The 18508-nt window shown below is 41.7% G+C and overlaps 1 protein-coding gene across 1 annotated transcript in view; it reads right to left on the bottom strand.

The window, feature by feature from the left end:
• Positions 1 to 18508, bottom strand: part of NELL1 (neural EGFL like 1) — a gene marked incomplete at its 3' end in the record, with an annotated part of 84884 nt that overhangs the window by 57995 nt on the left and 8381 nt on the right. Inside the window, exon 3 of the mRNA XM_057383642.1 lies at positions 353 to 503. Coding sequence (XP_057239625.1) covers positions 353 to 503 — 151 coding nt within the window. The remainder of the gene's footprint in view (positions 1 to 352; positions 504 to 18508) is intronic.

Here is an 18508-nt window from a genome sequence, read left to right as displayed (position 1 = left end):
GAAGCAAGAAATGTGCAAGTTTAACTTTTATGAAAAAGCAAACGCCAAAGCACCCGCAATAAACTAGTCGGGAAAATTGCATTACAAGGTTTGTAACCTCCAAAGTGCATTGCATCTATACCACATTGGCTTTGATCTTTCTGTTTAAGTTATTTTAMAGACCAGGATACATAAATAATGAATTCCTCCTGTAATCTAAAAAGGAACTAGAAAAAATTGCAAACTATGAAGAAAGACTCTAACTTGCATGTTTGATTTTACATCTACCACTTCAACACACTGTCCAACCTCACCACTGAACACTCAGAATCTTTTATGTTGCTGCTGCAAGAGAGAAACAAATTCCTCTTACCTGTGCTCCAACTCTCGAATGGACAATATAACTCCAGAAGTYGATGCCTTTTGTTGCAGAGTGGCCAGAAACGTGAACTCACTCTTATTCCGGAAGAGTTGAATTAACTTCTCAGTCACATGGGGCGCTGCGTGGATTTCTCTTTCTGTATCTAAGAATTGCATTTTCGAAAGAAAAAAGAAAAAAAACAAAAAACAAAACAGGAAATAACAGTCCAGTAAAAATGCCAAGTCAGAAAGAATCAGGTTACATTTTTTCATTTTCACATCAGTATTTTTCAATTTTGAGAGTCATCTGCCATGCTCTACCACTGCATTTTTTCCATGAAAAAAACCCAAATGCCATCTCTGTCAGCATGCCCGCCTGTCACTTTGACAAGTTCACAACTGGTCAGCTAGTGATTTTCTGATGGATTTTTTGACAGGATGCTGAGCCGTTTGTGTCTGCTGTGAGCAGATTAAGTTGCTGTAAATAAGGTGTGCWGCACTCAGATAAATAGGCTCCTAAATCCTGAGAAATCTCAGGCGCTGCCTCTCCCAACACAATTCACCGAGTTCCCAGCTCAGTTTTTACCAGTGSCTCTGTTGCCACCTCTCCCTCGTCCATCACAGGGAACCTGTCCTGGCACAGCGTAAAGCAGAGATGTATTATTGCTAATAATGCTATACGGCTGCGCTCCTGCCTGAGAAATAAATACAGCACACGCTCGCAATCCACGGCCGTGCCAGGGATTTCTCAGCTCAAACAAGCAAAGGGTGACAGCTCATACAATATTTATTAAACTACAGCTTGGCCAAGCAGATGCAGAAACATTCCAGCCCCGCTAATCCTGCTGATGTCCAAGCAGCATCGTGCCTTTCTCACAGCTCATCTTCTAAGATTCCAACGCCTCATCTCCCACCACGTTCATTTTTAGCTCATCCTTTCATTTCACCATACACCGTCATTATGAAGGGCAATTAGCAACAAAAGGGAGAAATTATGGCATTTCACCTTCCCGCCCATTGCCGTGTCCCTCATGCTGGGTTTTTGTCACACGTTTGTAAGACCTGAGCCACCTGTGGTTCCTGGATGTCACAACCAATTAGAAACCCGGTGTGCTCCCTTCTTAAAGATTTAGCTTTGAAGCCAAAAATGCTGGCACAAATTCTCAGCCAGTAGAAAACTGGGTAACTCCGCTGAATGCAGAGAATCCAGCCCAGCATGCATGATGTCAYACACAAAAAGAGTGATGAAAATTACTATTCAGAATTTCACTGCAGGGGAAAAAACAAAAAAACAAAAAAATCCCCAACACTATAAAAAGGCCCCATTGTGTCATTAAATGAGGCTTTGCAGACAGAAAGAAGAGAGACTGGCTTGGAAAACAACCTAAAACCTCAGATACACAACTACTGAGGGAATGCCTTGGACTGRAACCAAACTCCAAGGAAAAAGTATTCAAGCATGTTTGGTAATTGGGCACCACAGTCTTTCCTGGGCAGCTTAAAGCCCCCCAAATGAGCTTACCCACCCAGATTCACAATGTGCTTGCACTCTGAAAGGCTCACCCTTGASAAGTACTACAGGTTAGACATCCACAATCACTGGTCATCATTTAAAAATATCTGCAAGGGGCTCAGATTCTCCTGATAAATAAATACAGGGGCACTTTACAGCAACAAACTATTTGTCTGCTCAGTGCCAGTTTTATCATAGCTGAGGATAAAGCTTCAAAGAACAGAAATCATCTCCGCTGCCATCATGTAGTGGAATAGAAAAATAAACAGTCCAGCACAGAAGATCCCATTTTGGCTTTATCTATTAGCTTTTGTTATCTGGACCATTATCTTCACCTAGCAGGTGTTATTACTGGTCATAAATACCATGTAGGTTTTTTTTTAAAAAAAAGCTGATGCAAGAGATACAAAACTATGTCTCCTGCAGACCCATGAATTCTCCAACATCCAATTCCCTATCTACAGAAACAATCTGCTGGTACCAAGGTCCAAGACACGAGTAAGACTCAGAAGTAAAATGTCCAAGACCTGACAGATGAAGATAATTATCACTTTCTGAAGGTTAAAAACATTCATATCTCACAAAATTTTGTATTTTTTTCTTAAAGGTGYCACAATGGCTTAACAACACTTAAAAATTTTCTTTCCCATGAAAGCACAGGCAGTGCTGTTTAAACTTCAGTCAAGCCCTGCAAAGTGTAATATCCTCTCATTATAGGAAGGCCCACATCCTACCACCTATCCATCAAATTTCATACAAAAATCCTTGCTCAGAATCMTCCATGGCTAATCAGTGCACTGACCACTTCAGCTAGAAAAATACTCTGAAATATTTTGCTATTCTCTACCACCTCTTTACAGCCATGACTATACCAAAACCACACCAAACACTAATTCTCTGTTCATCAAAACCAGTGAGATGTGCAAAGTTGTGAAATTCCAGAGTCTTGGGCTCAAACGTGGATACCAAACAGGATTTACAGACTGCCTTGCAATCTCTGCTGGCGGAATTGGTACAAAGGAAGTTACATACCCAGGCTTTTAGAAATTAAGACCTTTCTAAGTACAGTGCTGTGGATTTGGGGACAAGCCCAGTTATCACCAGCACCTTGGGACATCCCTGCTGCAAGCCAGGTGAAAAACTGACTTCCAGATGCAAAAATACCAACAGAAATGCTGCTTTTCATACCCAAACTCAATAACTACAAGGGGATTTTCCCACCAGTTCCATGGTGAGATGACAAACAGGACCATCCCCATGAACGTCATGTTTGTGTTTCGCTTRATTTCTGCAGAAAATGCCACACAAATGAACTGGGAGTACAATCCATTCAGAGTTAAGAGCCTTCTATTTTCAGGTAGATTTTCACACTTAAAAAAAAAAAAAAAAAAAAAAAAAGAAGAACAAAAATTGAGAATACATATACTCCCTCACCACAGGTGCCTGAAAGGCAAAATACTTTTTACGCTCTCTATAAAAATAACTGTCTGCTTGTAATGAAATGTCATATTTCCTACATAATATAGAACAATATAGGTTTATACAGCAATCTTCAGTGAAACATCGCTTCATGCTTGAATGATAATGCAATCTCAGCAAAATAAATAAACAAACACAGATACGACTTTCATATGCCCTTCTGTGTGATTATATTTTCTTAATTTGAAATAGTGACTGTCTGGAGGGTTTTTTAAAACATACCAGAGTGTTTCTAAAATTAAACAAGGAAAGAAAGACAGCATATTCAGTTATTTGCAAGTCCAAGTGACACAAATCATCTCAGAGCATCAACTGAAGGCAACTTTCTACCTTGAGCAAAACAAAAGACAGACCCATGTCAGACAGAGCGTATTTGTTGCTTGATTTTATTTTTTTTCTTTTTTTAAGCTGTGGGTCCAAGGAAGAAATGCCAAACACAAACCACATGTGCAGGTATTTCAGTGCACACTAAGCCCAAATGACACATGGAATCAGGTACAATAACTCAGGGTCAGCATCACTCCTTCCCAACCTGATTCAGACCCTCAAGTCACACCTTCCTGTGTGGATTCCATGCTCTGTGCATCACCAGCTCTAGCAACTAAAAACTCAAACCTCATTTGTAGCCCAGGACACATCAGAAGCCCCAGATAAGAGAAATGSAGGAGCTGGCATCAGCTCCATTAGAAACAGAGCAGGAAAATCAGCACCACCCAGCAGCAGGCAAAGGAGCTGGGGAAGGAGAAGGATAATGCCAAAAAAGAAAGCAAAGGTCTTGCCAAGCTTCCTTTGACAGTGACAACAATCCACTGTGAAGGGAAAYACACGGCCATTTGGGATGGAATCTTAAGCCATGAAAAATGTGCRCCAGTTGTTAAAAGCCAAACCCCGATTCATCTGGGGAATCATTTTTCTTTAACAGATGCCTCCATTAGAGGAAAAATACTAAAATTCAGTTCTGAATCAACTCATTTTCTAAAGCAATGGGTACATTTTATCATTCACTAGCTTGCTTGAATACCTTTTACATCCCTTGGCAGAGAATATACTGCAGAACACATTGCTTTATTGGTAACTTCAATCATTTTAAAGCTATTTGCTTCAGCATGCTTTCAGAAGARCCTCTGAAAAGTCACTCTGGACAAGCAAGTAGGAATTAATCCTGCAACAACAGAGAATCTGGATTTAAGCTATAGCAATTAAAGAATTGAATATTACCGCTTTTGGGCTTTTACCTTGCAGTGGGCAAAATCCAATGAAACTGAAAACTGTATTTAAAATAAACAAAACAAACAAAAAAAAAAATCAACCCAGTGCCCCACTTTCTTTTAAGTCACCAGCTTTACAAAAATGCAGCCAAGATTAGAAGGATGATCTGAAACGAGCAACTGTCAGTGTAGGCTGATCCCAACAGTTGGTGAGGATGAAAACACACCACAGCATCACAAACCCCTTCMTGTTCACTGAAGGCAGAGTTTTAGCAAAGCCTCTGAGTCCAAGTGGGATCCAGTGCACCGACCCCCTTCCTGCACACTGACAGAATGAGTTTTGAAGAACTGGTAACAACAAAATAAACCACCACAAAAAACCCCACCACAACACCAGTGAAAAATGCCCATTCCCACTTGTTTCCACCCTTCTAAAAGCATTCCTCAGGCTACACAAGGCACAAATGGATGCAAAGATCCCCGGAAGGATGCTAACACTAATTAKGGGGATCTTCTCCAAAAAGAAGCATTTCACTGCCAAGCAGAGAAATGCTTCAGGTATTTGTCCCTCCCTACCTACCAAGGGCAAAATGTAGACATCTGCAGATACCACCAATTCTTTATTTTGAGCTAGGGCGATAAAATCACACAAATTTCTCCTTTTATGCAAAGAATGGAAGACTTTACAACATGCTGTTGTCTTAGGAYGAAGCACAGAGACCCTCAGAGCACTCTGGGAGCTCAGTTTAGCCATCTAAGGCTCCAGACARCCCACACTGTTTCCACCCAGGCTAAACGATGGGGGTCAGCGAGCTGGGGGATACTGCCAATGGAAAATAAATGTAAATTCATGTTCAGGCACTAAGCAGGTGCTTTGTTGCTCTCTGCACTGGAACAATGGGGAGCAGAACCACCTGTTCCACCTGCCAGCAACCCAGAGAGAGGGGTCAGAACAGTTCAGCCTTCTCTGAAAAACTCTGCTACCAGGCAGGACCAAAGAGGTCATGATGTATCCTCACAAGCACATCTCCGCTTCTGGGCATTCTCCCCAGCATGAAAAGACATTGTAAATGTTTGTGCCTTGCTAGCTCCATTCCGAGTCAGTAATAAACAGTGGGAAATCATGTTCAACAGCACAGCTTTCTAAATTATGATTATTCACTGTAAATCACTTTTTACATGTTGCTTCAAACAATGTTTCTCAAGAATAAGATCCGTCTGCAGCGAAATGCTCGGTGATTTTAATATGCGAGCCTCCTACAGAGATGATGTCTCATTTTAATTATTGTTTCGGTTTAATGGGTTTTCATTAAATTAGAGGATGGAGCAATTACCAGGGTGAACAGCTAATGTCACAAAGGTAAGTTCCCATGACTATACAGCAACAGCAGTTCCGCTAGAGAAGGTGGAAAAATACTGTAATTCAGTGTGAACTCTGCTTYTGCATGATGCAAAACCACCCTTGGCTATGGGTGCTCATATATTGCTGTCATTTTGATATACGTGCTTGTAAACCAGGCTGCAAATAGTCTCTCCTAACAAAATTAATCTGGCATTTAAAATTATACATACATATAAATAAAAATCCTTTCAGGAAGCCATGGCACACCCAATCCTAGAACTCCAGATGCCAGGGGCAGGAGAATTTCAAGTCACTGAAGAAATGAAACAGAAAATACTTATCAAATCACAGTTCCTCCTCAACCACTAATTTAGCTGATTTAGTGGCTTAGTGTCAGACTCTTCACGTCTTGAAAATTGCCTTGACTGGAGCACCAGCGAGAGTGACCACACTCATGCTAATTAAGTAGTTGTCAGAGAATGTCAAGTCCTTTGTTTGCTTTTATCAGTGATTCAAACAGAGCCRTGGAAATTGAGTAGTGTGGAACAAACTGGAGCAGCAGATCCTGAACAGGACCTGGAAATGAACAGGTGCCAAGAGTGGAGTCAGCCACCGCTGCTCCTGCAGCCCCAGCGGCACAAAACCCGCATCGAGAAAATTCATATGGGCTTCCTGCCTCCAGGGTTTCCCTTGCCTTTTCCACCTCCACGGGCAGAATGACCAAGGAGATCACCGGAGTTCCCTCTCCAGCAGTGATCCAAAAATGATCTGAGCAAGACTCCGCAACGTCTATAATTTGAAGTTGTGAAGTAGGTATGTTTATTGCAGCGCTGGGTGAGCGGGAGGTACTCCTCAAAGCCACACACCCCCAGCACAGGTATCGCTTGGTATATATCAGGTTACATGTTACACATTCACTCAGTTTCGAAATTCACCTATACAATATTCATGACCTATCCCCGCTTTGTATTATAATGAGTTTAAAAGTCATTTCCATGTGCTCACGCCTGCGCAGTGTTATTTGGTACTGGGCTCCGGGGGTCCCGGGAGGAAGTAAAATACTCATCCTCTTGTCTTGAATTTTCCACCTTTCTCTTACACATGCTCTCTGAGTCCCTGGCCCAAGTCTAAACAACAACTCTGGTTTTAACCAGTGAAGGGGTTCCACGAATACAGGCTGGGTCACAGTCCCTGCTTTTCTCAATAATCTTTTACTTCTCATTCTGCTTTGACAAACACAATCAATGTTAAGTAAGCAATATACACTGTCTAGCAAGCAGTTTCTAACAAGTTACCCTGTAACTTCTAATGTCCCTGCATCAGCAGCAGCCTGGAGACCCTCAAAGTCCAGCAAGAGGCACTGCCATCAAACCAGCCGGCAATTATGGACCAAAATCAGAGCCCTGCAATCAGCCAAGGGCTCTGGAGCAGGTTTCCTGCTGGCAAAACAGACATCACCACCTTGCTGAGGCCACACATCACCTGTTACTCAAGGCAGCCTCTTGAACTTRTTTCAAGTGTTTTAAGCGGCTGCTGAGCTCGTCTTCTCAAGCAGGCTCTGCTGTTTCCTCCAGGGATTCAAGCTGGAATCAAGGCTGTTTACAAATGGCTGATCCCTTAAATTAAATGCTTCGTTGAAATGCTCCAGAAGTTCACTATCACTAAAAGCACATAATCTGCTCTTAAATCATGTGAGTTAATCAAATTACATGTGTTGTCAGTTAATTAGCTCAGGAGTCACTGATTGTATCATCTTTTCCACTGTTTACCTACATTAGATAAGGTATCACCTCACTGTGCCTATGAAGATTGCTCTTTGCAAATTTGGAAAATAACAACATTTTRACAGAGAGAACGTGGGCTTACACCAGCACCACTCAGCGAACAGAGCCAGTGCTGAGGCTGAAAAAGAGAAGGAATTGCCAAGAATCATTCCCAGGGAGCTATCCATTTTACAGGAGTCCTGGCCACTTCAGGGATCTCTTTCAAGAGTATTTTAAATACTAATGTCCCACACAAATAATGGGCACCTCAAAAATATGACTTAATGCAAAAGAAAACTAAACAGTTTTTTTCCTTCCCCTTTGACAAAGCATTTTCAAGTATGCTTGAAGTCGCACGCACACACAAAAAAATTATAGATTGCTTTAAAAAAAATGCTAATATATATCAAAATTTCACAAATCACACTCTGCATTTGCTTAAAGTAAACTTAAGGTGGTACCAGAAGGTGAGGAAGAACCTAGAACCAAAACTCAGAAATAGAAAACAAGTTTTGCGAACAACTAATTGTAGGTTTGGTCATATTTCCTCCCATCATAACTCCAAGTGTGTTTGTAACCCAGAAATAAAACATAAGCTTTTTCAATAGAGGACACAGAGAGATTGATCCATTTGTATTTTTAAGCAATATGTAATAATTCTGATTTCTCATTTAGCACTCTTCTTTGTTCCATGTAATAAGTACTGCTCATAATTTATGGCAACAGTATTTTAAAAAAACAATCCCAAGCACTTCTRAAGTGCTTTATTTCTATGTTTAACATAAATATAACAGATGCAGCCAGCAAGTACCATTTYGAATACATTTTAAGTACCAGATTCCAACGAAGCAGAAGAGAAGCTGAATGCCTAAATTACTGTGACTTTGTTGAAAATCCCAGTCTAACTTCAGCAAGGCCACACAGAAATCAGAATTTGCCTCCCTGGTGAAAACCCGCATTCTTAAATGCATAAATCAAAATACTACTGGAAATAGCTCATTACCAGGGAAGTTTCAGGGAAGCAGAAACCTCTGACTTGGTTTGTTCGCTGTGGAGAGAGGTTACTATGCCTGGAGCAGCTAACAGACCTGGCTACACCTACACAYAGGTTTCAATTTCCAGCCGTTTTATCACACCAGTAATCCAACTAAAGACAATGAAATTATCCTTTTCACTCAGTTCAAAGCAAGTATGCGCTGAAATGCTCTCTTGGTTCAAAAGCTCCCAAAGACTTGACAGTCTAAATAGTTTTTTAATTACTTTTAAAGCATAGGTCACGTATCGCTAAAATGTTATGGTTTCGGGGTTTTTATACGCTATGTATGATTTATACAAACATTAAACAACAAGTGTTTCGTGAACTAATTCTCCTTTTGTTTTCTTTCCCTGAGGAAAAAAATCGCTTCCATGTTATTGCTAAAGCAAATTAAATCCTGGGTGTCTGTTTTATTTATTAACTGCATGATAATAGCATGAGGCATAATACATTTGTCAGAGCCCTTCTCTACTGAAGTGTAATTCTTGCTGTCAGCCTCTTTATGTTTATATTCAATATTCTAGATGTCTTTGTTTCTGGGAACATACATAGGCACACATTTATATTTTCTCCCAAAATAAATATCAGTGCTATTGSTGAAGTGTTTCACAACACCCACAACAAAGAACCATAAATAGCTAACACACTTAGTCATTCTCCATGAGTTTTATATGATTTATTTGAGAGATTTAATAATTTCTTTTTAAAAAGTCACAATAATAACTGTTTTATCTTTTTACACCATAATTATGATTTGGAGCAYTGCTTTTCTTATTTCACCCAAGCATACCACAACTCATGAATAAAATATGACAACTTTGATAGCATCCATTGCTGTGGGTTCATCCGTAACAGGAAACGTGATTGGGGTACTAAGAGCTCCCTTTTTCTCCATAAGCCTTTGTTTCTGAAAATAAGCTTTTATTTAAATAGGAGTGCCACATGTGATCCCCCCCTTTCCTTCATTTCAGCAATAACATCACCAACAGTATTTACTTTGTTTTAATGACCATATTTTGAAGCGATTAGGATGGCACAAGGCAGGATGGGCAGAATATCCCATCTGAAAGCTGGCACTCACAAGACATCAAGAAACATTAAAAGCAGTGCCAGTATCAGGGAGCAAAAAGCTAAAGCAGAGGACATGACTTGAATAGGTGAGCAATGCTATCATAAAAGAGAAACCATTTTTTTCCTGGCACCATAATTAGTTACAGTGAAGGAAATCTAAGCCATTTCTACCATTTCCCAAACAAGATCACTGTAACCAACACTGCAGGGTCCCCCTACCTCAACTTGTCTGCACATCCCCTTAAAAGGAAGCTTGGGAAAGTGCAGGACGTGAGATTTGCAAATATCAGCCTTTACCAAATTATTCAGCAAATGTCATGTTTTAGGGCTGTGCTGCTTCATGTTCCAACAACACAATGAGCATCTGCAGAGACCTCCAMAGACCAAGAAAATCGTGACACAAACACACAAACCTCACTCTCCTCCCACACATCTTGACTTTGTTATTTTCCTAGTCTCAAGAAGAGGCTTTAAAAATTAAAAATTATCAGTCACAACGAGCTGAAGTAGAGAGAGAGAGGTAGAGGCAGATGAATGCTGTCTGTAGACAGTCCATCACAGAAGCAACAGGTGTTTAAACTCCAAAATCCCACTGCATATGTGTTTTGCTCTTAGAACATCATTGCTATGTTACAGTTTACAAAAGGTTTTTTAAAAATGAAAATAAACAAAAAATAAATGAAGGGGGATGTCCAATACAGAACTAAGCTTTACAACATGAATTTATCTGCCTGGGAAGTGCCCGGTCCCACTGATGCCAAATGGAAAACTCWCAGCTTCAGAGGGAGGAGTCACCTGCATGAGCAAGGCAAGACAGACTGTAAACTCCCTGCAGTAGTGATCCTGGACCATTTTCCTGATTTACAGCATCACAGCAAACTCCACTGGAATGTAAGAAATGTTACCACAAAGGAGGGAGAATAGGGGACAGAAAAGCTGTAATGAGAGGTTTTTGGGAAGGAAAAATCTGTTCTGAGCTACAGCACTTACTCCTCTAAAACAGTGATTCACAAATYCCTGTTGTCAGTCACAGGACCAACTTTGCTATTTTAGCAGATACACAACCTACAACGAAGGATTTCATCCCATGGCAGARCGGACATCAGGTGCCAAAACCAATTTTTGCCCATTCCACTAAAAAAAAAAAATCTAATGTTCTGCACTTTGTATCACTGAATAGACAGCAAAAGGCAAGGCAATCATGTGATACAATGCCAGAAAAGCAGCACATGAATACTTCATGCCATTTATATGGTGAAAATGAACAAATAAGAGAAAAAATGTCCCTCCTGTGTCCTTTATACACCCACTCTGCAGGTGGCAGGATGAGTCTAGAATCTGGCACAGAAGAAGCAGGCTGAGGTCTCAAGTAGCATCTAATTTTTATTTTTGATAGATAGCTCAAGACAGCAGGATTTTTCACCACAGGAAACAGTCCATGCCTGGCTTCTTCATCAGGTCTGGTTGCATCTGCCTTTGTATACTTTTTTAAAGTACAAAACCTTTAAAAAAAATCATTGCATTTGTTTAAACTCACGTGATAGTAATTTCAAATAACACCATTTCCTTCTAGGCAAAAGATGTTTAGAAGTACTTTAATCAAGTAGGCAAAATGCAAATATTTTTCTCAAATGGTTATTAAGAAGTTTCTACKAAATTTTGTTTGAAATTTAAGAGATCACTCTTGGGATCGAAATACACCACAATGGCCAACTTTGTTTTATTGCCAACAGTAAGACCCCAATTCTTGAGCACTGCTTTTCCCATCCTCTGCATTTTGAGCAGTTTTAGCTCAGCAGTGCCTATGAACACTCCAGTTCTGCTCTTTTTTAACCCAGCATCTGTCCAGCAACCAGAACTGCAATCTGAGCTGCAGGGGCTGGGGCACAATTCTTTACCCAGGACTTTACTCAGGATCTTGTCCCAAGGCAGCACATCTCGGGTCCCAACTGCTTCAGCCCAACCTTCCTGGGCTCTGACAAGCACATGGGCCCATCTGATGAGATRCTGCAGAATATTCTCAGTCCACTTTAATTCTTGTTCACTAAACAAGGGGCTAATTATAGTATTATATTACTTTGTTTGCCAAAATCTTTGCATGGAAGAGACAATTTTTGTTGTATTCCTATTCTGATAAAGCTAACAAGAAAACCTCAAACTGTTATTCTTACTTTCATCTGAGTTCACTGTAAGGACTTAGATGCTCACATGATGTGGAACACCCCTGCTAGCAGCATCAGAAACTAATTTCTGCATCCCCCTCTCAGCCCMCTAAAGAGCAGGGAACTTTTTTTTCCTTTCTGCTTGTCTTCATGACAGGATTTTGGCAACAGGTTGCCAGAAGCATTCAAGGCTTTTAGCACACCACAAAAGCACTGAAGTGCTTATCCCACTTCCCCCCTGTACTTACCATCATGGCAAATGAAGACAGACAAGGAGCACAATTATTGTCTCCCCRGAAAGCAAAAATAACTGTCAAGGACAGAGGCAACGTGCGCTCAGAATTCTCTCCTAATCATTACATACATKATGGGAAATCCAAAAAATATCAAGTAACAGAAGGCAGCGTGACAGCGTTCAGGACGGGGGAGAAAAAACAGGAAAAGCAGAAATTGGTCACTGTTGTTTAATGTGACGAGGTTTCTATTTTAGACTACACTTACTTGGAAGCAGGGGGCAGGGGTGTTTTAAACCAGAGAACACGGAATGAGAAACTCTGAAGTGATTTACAAGTTACACTTTCATATCAATATGCTGGAAAATTTGACTCCTTGACAATTTTCTAACATAATTCACACTGAACAAGAAACAGCCAAGATAGGATGGGTAACTAAGAGTATCTGAAAAACTACCTCTGGGAACTGACAAAGTTAATAGTAGTTTATGTATCGTCAAAGCCTAAAAACATTGTTTAATAATTGTGTCTCAGGTGATCTTTAATTCTCTCCACCGAAGATGATTAATCTCACTCATCCCCTCCTTGCTCATTGTGCTCAATTCCAGACCATTTCTCTGTTCTCACAATGGTTTTGCAGAGGGAAAAGCCCACTTACACCAGTGGTTTCATGGAAAGAAAAAAACTGCATTGTTTATACAAAACACATTAAAATATTAGCTATACTAAAACATATATATATAATTTATAAGTTAGGCAGATGTTTGAATTAAAGTATCACAGGCAAACCTTGCTCAACCCTCTGGGGATGAATATTCCAAAACCTGTTTTAATTATAGGATCACACACCTTTTTCCAGAGGGTTCCTGTCTCACAGTGTACAAAGGAAAGAACAAAGAGCAAAAACTACTTAACAAAACAAGGATTTTAAGTTTTGCTTTATTTTTATTGTTCAAGGCTCACCTCAAACAATAAATCTACCATATTCAAATCCTTCTCTGGAGGCAGAACACACCATGACCAAGCTAATTATCCCAGCACAGTATCTGAGCCTTCTACAAATATTAATGAATTCTCCATCCCAGTGTTAGAGGAAAGGGCATTAGCACCTCAACTTTACAGGTGAGCAACACAGCAGAATTAAGGATCTAAYTCACTAATGCACACCCACATGGTCCAAAAATGTTTTTGCATCCTCCAGAATATTATTAGCACACATCACTGGTACTTGRCAGCAACACCAAACCTAAACTCCCTGTGCTTTTCCCTCTTTTGCTGTCTGTGCTGTAAGCAAACCTTCACTGGATTCTACACCCCTGGTGCAGCGTTTGGGTTTTCATGGGGGTCTCAGCCCCAGGCAGCTTCTCCCAGCTGCTGTGCACAGCTCCCTTTGCCCTGCCCTGCCCTTCCTCCTGCTCCAGCCAAATTCCTTGGATGGTCCTTGTCACCATGTCTCTGCCTCCTCCTTGGCCTCAGCTCCTGCACAGAGCTCTCTCACCATCCTCCCTTCCCCAAGGCCATCTCCTTGCCCTGCCAGGGCTCAGTTTGCCCAGTCCTTCCACCTGCATGCCCAGCACCAGCCTGTCCCTCTCTCCACTCGCTCCTCCGCCCTGACCTTGCAGCTTGAATAATTCCCTCTGATTCCCAGCTTCTGCAGAGCTCTGGGAAGGAAGGGGCAGAGCAGGACAAGCACTCAAGACCCCAAGAAGAGCTCAAGGCCTGCTGATGGACACAAGTCCAGAACCATCTCTGCCACAGAAGTCACAGTTTCCTCCATCCCCCCAAGTACACTCAGCCCAGCTGCTGCTGTCCTGTTTAAACTGTAATTTCAGAATAAAATGCTTTGAAGAGCAGCCCTGACAAAGGACTGACACCTCTGTCAACACCCAGCATGGTGGGCAGCTGCCACAGCTGCTAAGGACCAGGCTGCAGCTTGGAAAAACATGGGAACATCTGCAGGGATGAGTGTGAAAGGAATGGGAAGGGACTTCTTTACAAACAAACTCTGACACTGAGGGTAAGATAAGGCTGATACTGGGAGACAGAAGGAAACAACAGGAAGGATTTTCATAGGAATTCCACTGATTGACTTACCCCAGGCTATGTTAATAGACTACCAGAGCAGAGACACAGAGATGTATATTGAAAGGGGGAAATGTATGATAGAAGGGGGGGTTTCATCAGGTGTTTTGGGGAGCCTGTACTTCTCAAGTACCTCAACCAATGGAGAAAGAGAGAGGGAATGGCTGGGAAATTGAGATAAAAAGAGGCTGAGTCCTCTATGAATTTGAGACCCCATGGGAAATGCCCATGACCTCTCCCTTTATTCATGAATAAAGTTGCGGGACACCTCTGTATCCTTTTTGGACAAAAGCCTCTGGTGCTTGTGGATTAATTTTCCTGACACATCCYGGGGCAAAACCCCAAATTTACCCACCCCTGTAGGAACTAGAGCAGCCTCCAGAGCATGATACAGCCCTGCCAAAATACCTCACCCTGACCTTTACAAAATAAAAGAAAAGCTCACAAGTTCAAGGAGCTTGCAGTGTTTCTACAAAACTTGGAAAACAGCCCAGCCCCTTGCCCAGGCTGGCAGCATCTCAGGGAAAGTGTATTTTAAAAGTGAAAAAAAAAAAATCTCATCCAGCTGGAGGGGAGCACAGGCACAGGGCCACAAGCCCAAGTGACAGTGGGCAATATCTGGTTAAAAAAAAAATAAAAATAAAAAAAAAGACATTCTTCCTTTCCAAGAGTGCAAGGGTCAGCTTCTGTGCCAAGTGTCCCAAAGCACATGGAGGAGCMCAGAGGCACTGGCCCCAAAAACCCCAGCATGCCACAAGATGGRATACTCAGATACACCACACATGGAAAAGATCCCAGAGCTACTCCCTCCCAGKACAGCTGAAGGCAGAACTAAGGTTTCCAGGCACCCATAATGTGCCTTCATCATTTTCCTGCTACTATAATATCTCTGGTCTGCAAAAACAACTGATACTGAACACTGGCTGCAAACATGGCAGCAGAGATCCCCAGCAAGCAGTGACTGTGTCTCGTTACCACACATGAACAGGGACTGATGCCTAAATTCCAAAATTAAATTTTCTCTCTCGTCTTCACTGCAAACCTCCCAGCATCCACTCCAGGGAGAGCAATGACACGTTTCCTCCCTCTCATCCAGGACTGGCTATTCTCTGAGCTCTGCAGCTCACACACCCTGCACATTGTGCTAGCATTACAGAATCGAACTCCTGAAGGGGATTAAACTTTTGGCCACAGCACCCAGGCCAATGCAACTGAGGGTGAGAAGTTCAGCACAGATGACAAAGGCACCAGCCTTCAGYTGGCCTTGGAATTCACTGAGCACAGCTCAGGGCTGAGCTACTGCCCCAAACACACCACAGGACACAACCAGTGTGTCCTGAAGACTGCCCTACCAGAAGCAGAGGTCAGTTTTTCCTGAYATTAAGGGTATTGTGTCCACCCACWCCCGATGACAAGATCAACTCAGGCAGTTGWTCTTACCCACCAAACCCCAAACACRGCCAAGTTGKCCAGCATTCAAACCTCACTGCAAAACCTGACTTCCCAGACTGAGATCCTGCAGGGCGAGCTGGAAACACTTCTACTCTCTGAGTGAGGAATTAGTCTAAAAAAAGTCAGGATTCATGAAACACCGAAGGAAAACACCAACAGAGAGGGATACACTTCATCTGGAAGCTCAAGAGTCTTCTGGGAGGCACCTCTACCCGCCTTAGAACTGCAGCTTTGATCTCTCTTTTGGCCTGAAGCAGGACAGTCCTTCAGGAACTCTACAAGTTTCACTCTTCTTTTTTTTTTTCACAAAAACACTGCCTTTCTCCGCGTTTGAAGACACTTGTTATTGTCTCACCTTTCCTGCTGGAGCCGTGGCTGTACAGAAACGAGCTCAGCAGTCTCGAGTACAAAGTGGGAACGGGGAGCATGACTGAACTCAGAGCTGCAGGAGCTCCAGGCCAGGGGTTTCTCTCACAAATCCAGCAGTTGGTTAACACGAGTCAAGATGTTTGTCTCACAAATCCAGCAGTTGGTTAACACGAGTCAAGATGTTTGTCTCACAAATCCAGCAGTTGGTTAACACAAGTCAAGAGACAGTCAAGAACAAAGCACTTTGTCTCTACACTGCAAATAGCATTTGGTGGGTTCCTCTGCTGAGTGCTAAACRTAGTATATCCACAGCAAAGAGACCATTCCTAATTTAAAGGCTAAGCTGAAAAATACTGCCAGATTGCCAGGAAGGGAAACAGCAMAGCCTCAGTAAACTTTCGGGGGTGGGGGGAAACTGTTTTGTAAGTAAAGGCTTTAAGTGTCTGTTAGCTCAAAGGAGATGCTGCAGGAAGAATTAAAAAGAAGTGGGCATTACTGGCAGACTGTAAAAGGAATCAAATTTTACTTCCCCAACAAGAAGCAAACATAGAATAAAAGCTGGACTGGCTAAAGTAATCACATAATTAAACGGGCTAGAAGTTGGTCCCTGTCTGCCTAAAAACAGGATGCCCAGTTTAGCACATCMTCTTGCCTTGTTTATCATCAAAGCTTTCCTCTGCCACTCAATCCTGGTAAGTCAGAATCAGGAGAAGCCTCCTTCCCTGCTGCCTGAAACAGGGAACAGGGCTGAGCCCCATGGAGGAGCTCAGGGTTTGTTAGCGTGCTACAATTTACACTATAATCCTGTTCTGATCCTGTACATCCTTCATGTCTGTAAGATACTATTTACAGACATCTTACATTCAATGTTTGTAAGATGTTATTGGAAGGCATTAGGTGAAAAATTGCTCTTTTTGATGCATTTCTTTGAGGTAGATTTTCCTCCCAGCCCCAGAACTGCTTTCTCAAATTCCCTGGCCCTCCTGGTTGGGGGTGAGAAGGTGTGGGTCACACATCAGAGTCCTGGGTGCCCCATTCCTCCAGAGAACTCTGGTCAAGAATCTCCACTCACCCTCCTTTGTCTCTCATGCCAGAGCAACTCATCTGCCCACAAAGACATCTCTTGGGTGTACAAATTAATAAAAGATAAATAATTAAGATACCACAATGTTAGGGATCTTAGGAATCAGGCTGTTTGCAGAGCTTCAATTATGAGTTCTATGTCTGCATTTCCTCTAATTCACACTGTCAGCACTCACACTGCTTTTTGTTTTTAAAATTTCCTCATCCCCATTTCACAGAGAAYAGAACTGAAACACACAAATAATGGAACTGATCAATCAAAAATCCAGCTGAAATACTCTAACAATCGAAGTCCATGCCCAGCAGGACCACTCAGATGACTACACTTAATTAYAGGTTTCTATGCTTTTCTGAATTAGGAAGTGATTTGCTTGCCCAAAGGCAACCCACATCTCTCAAGCTCCACTTTGGTCCTGCCACGCTGTCACATGATTTGCAACAGAGCTCAATTTGTGTCKTTGCCTATAAAGCTGCTTCGCACAGAAATCTGAGGTTTGGCTGTTAATACCAACATTATTAAAAAATCAGAATACTCCACCAGCTTCACTGGGATGGTCTCAGACTGAAATCACAAACTCTCCAGGGAAAAAGAGTCTTTCCACATTTTCTCTAGGATAAATTAAATCATAGCATCACTCCCCAGAAACTCTRTAACAAACAGTATGTCACTTACTGTAAGAGAGCTATCACTGACCAAAAGTCTAATTTAAAATAACGGTTTCCCTTTTTTTTGTGCATATCTTCATATCACCCCCATTCTTTATTTCCTTTCTGCCTCTAAACGCAACTGAAAGAATGCTAAAAACTTACAGTTCTCTCTCTTTCAAACAGTTTACTTATTTTTAGTTTAATTTTTTTTAAATCACATTTTTCATTTAAGTAAATACTAATGACTTCATTTAAATAATTTAATTTCTGACACAGAAGAAGAATCTTGCTTAGRACATTCCATATTTTCACTTACCCTGGACACATAACTGTCCAGGTTGGGGAAAAATTACCCTTTCTCTTCCACAAAGGCATAAACTTGCTGGGACATTCAGAAGAACAATATCAGAATGAACAGTTCCAGTACAGCCATTTTGGAAAATTATTCTCTCAAGACAGAAAATGTTCCACAGGGAACTTTTAGCTAAGCTCAGAGCCCTGACACGTTGCTGTCAAAAGCAGCAGGCAAAACTACCCCTGTGAAAACCCCATGCCAAAGAAYACACAAACCCTTTTTATTTCCTAAACTAGGGAATCCAAACACTTTTTATTCCCTAAACTAGAAAATCCAAACCCTTTTTATTTCCTCAACTAGGGAATGCTCAGCAGTGAAAGCCTGCTAGGGAACAGCTCTTCCAATGTGGCTCCAAGGCCACCAACCATCCTGC

Source organism: Malurus melanocephalus, unplaced genomic scaffold (genome assembly GCF_030028575.1).
Source record: "Malurus melanocephalus ecotype Western Australia unplaced genomic scaffold, MMel_1.1 scaffold_647, whole genome shotgun sequence".
NCBI classification, from domain to species: Eukaryota; Metazoa; Chordata; class Aves; order Passeriformes; family Maluridae; genus Malurus; species Malurus melanocephalus.
Note: the sequence above shows the minus strand (reverse complement) of the source record. Positions and strands in the feature narration are given on the sequence as shown.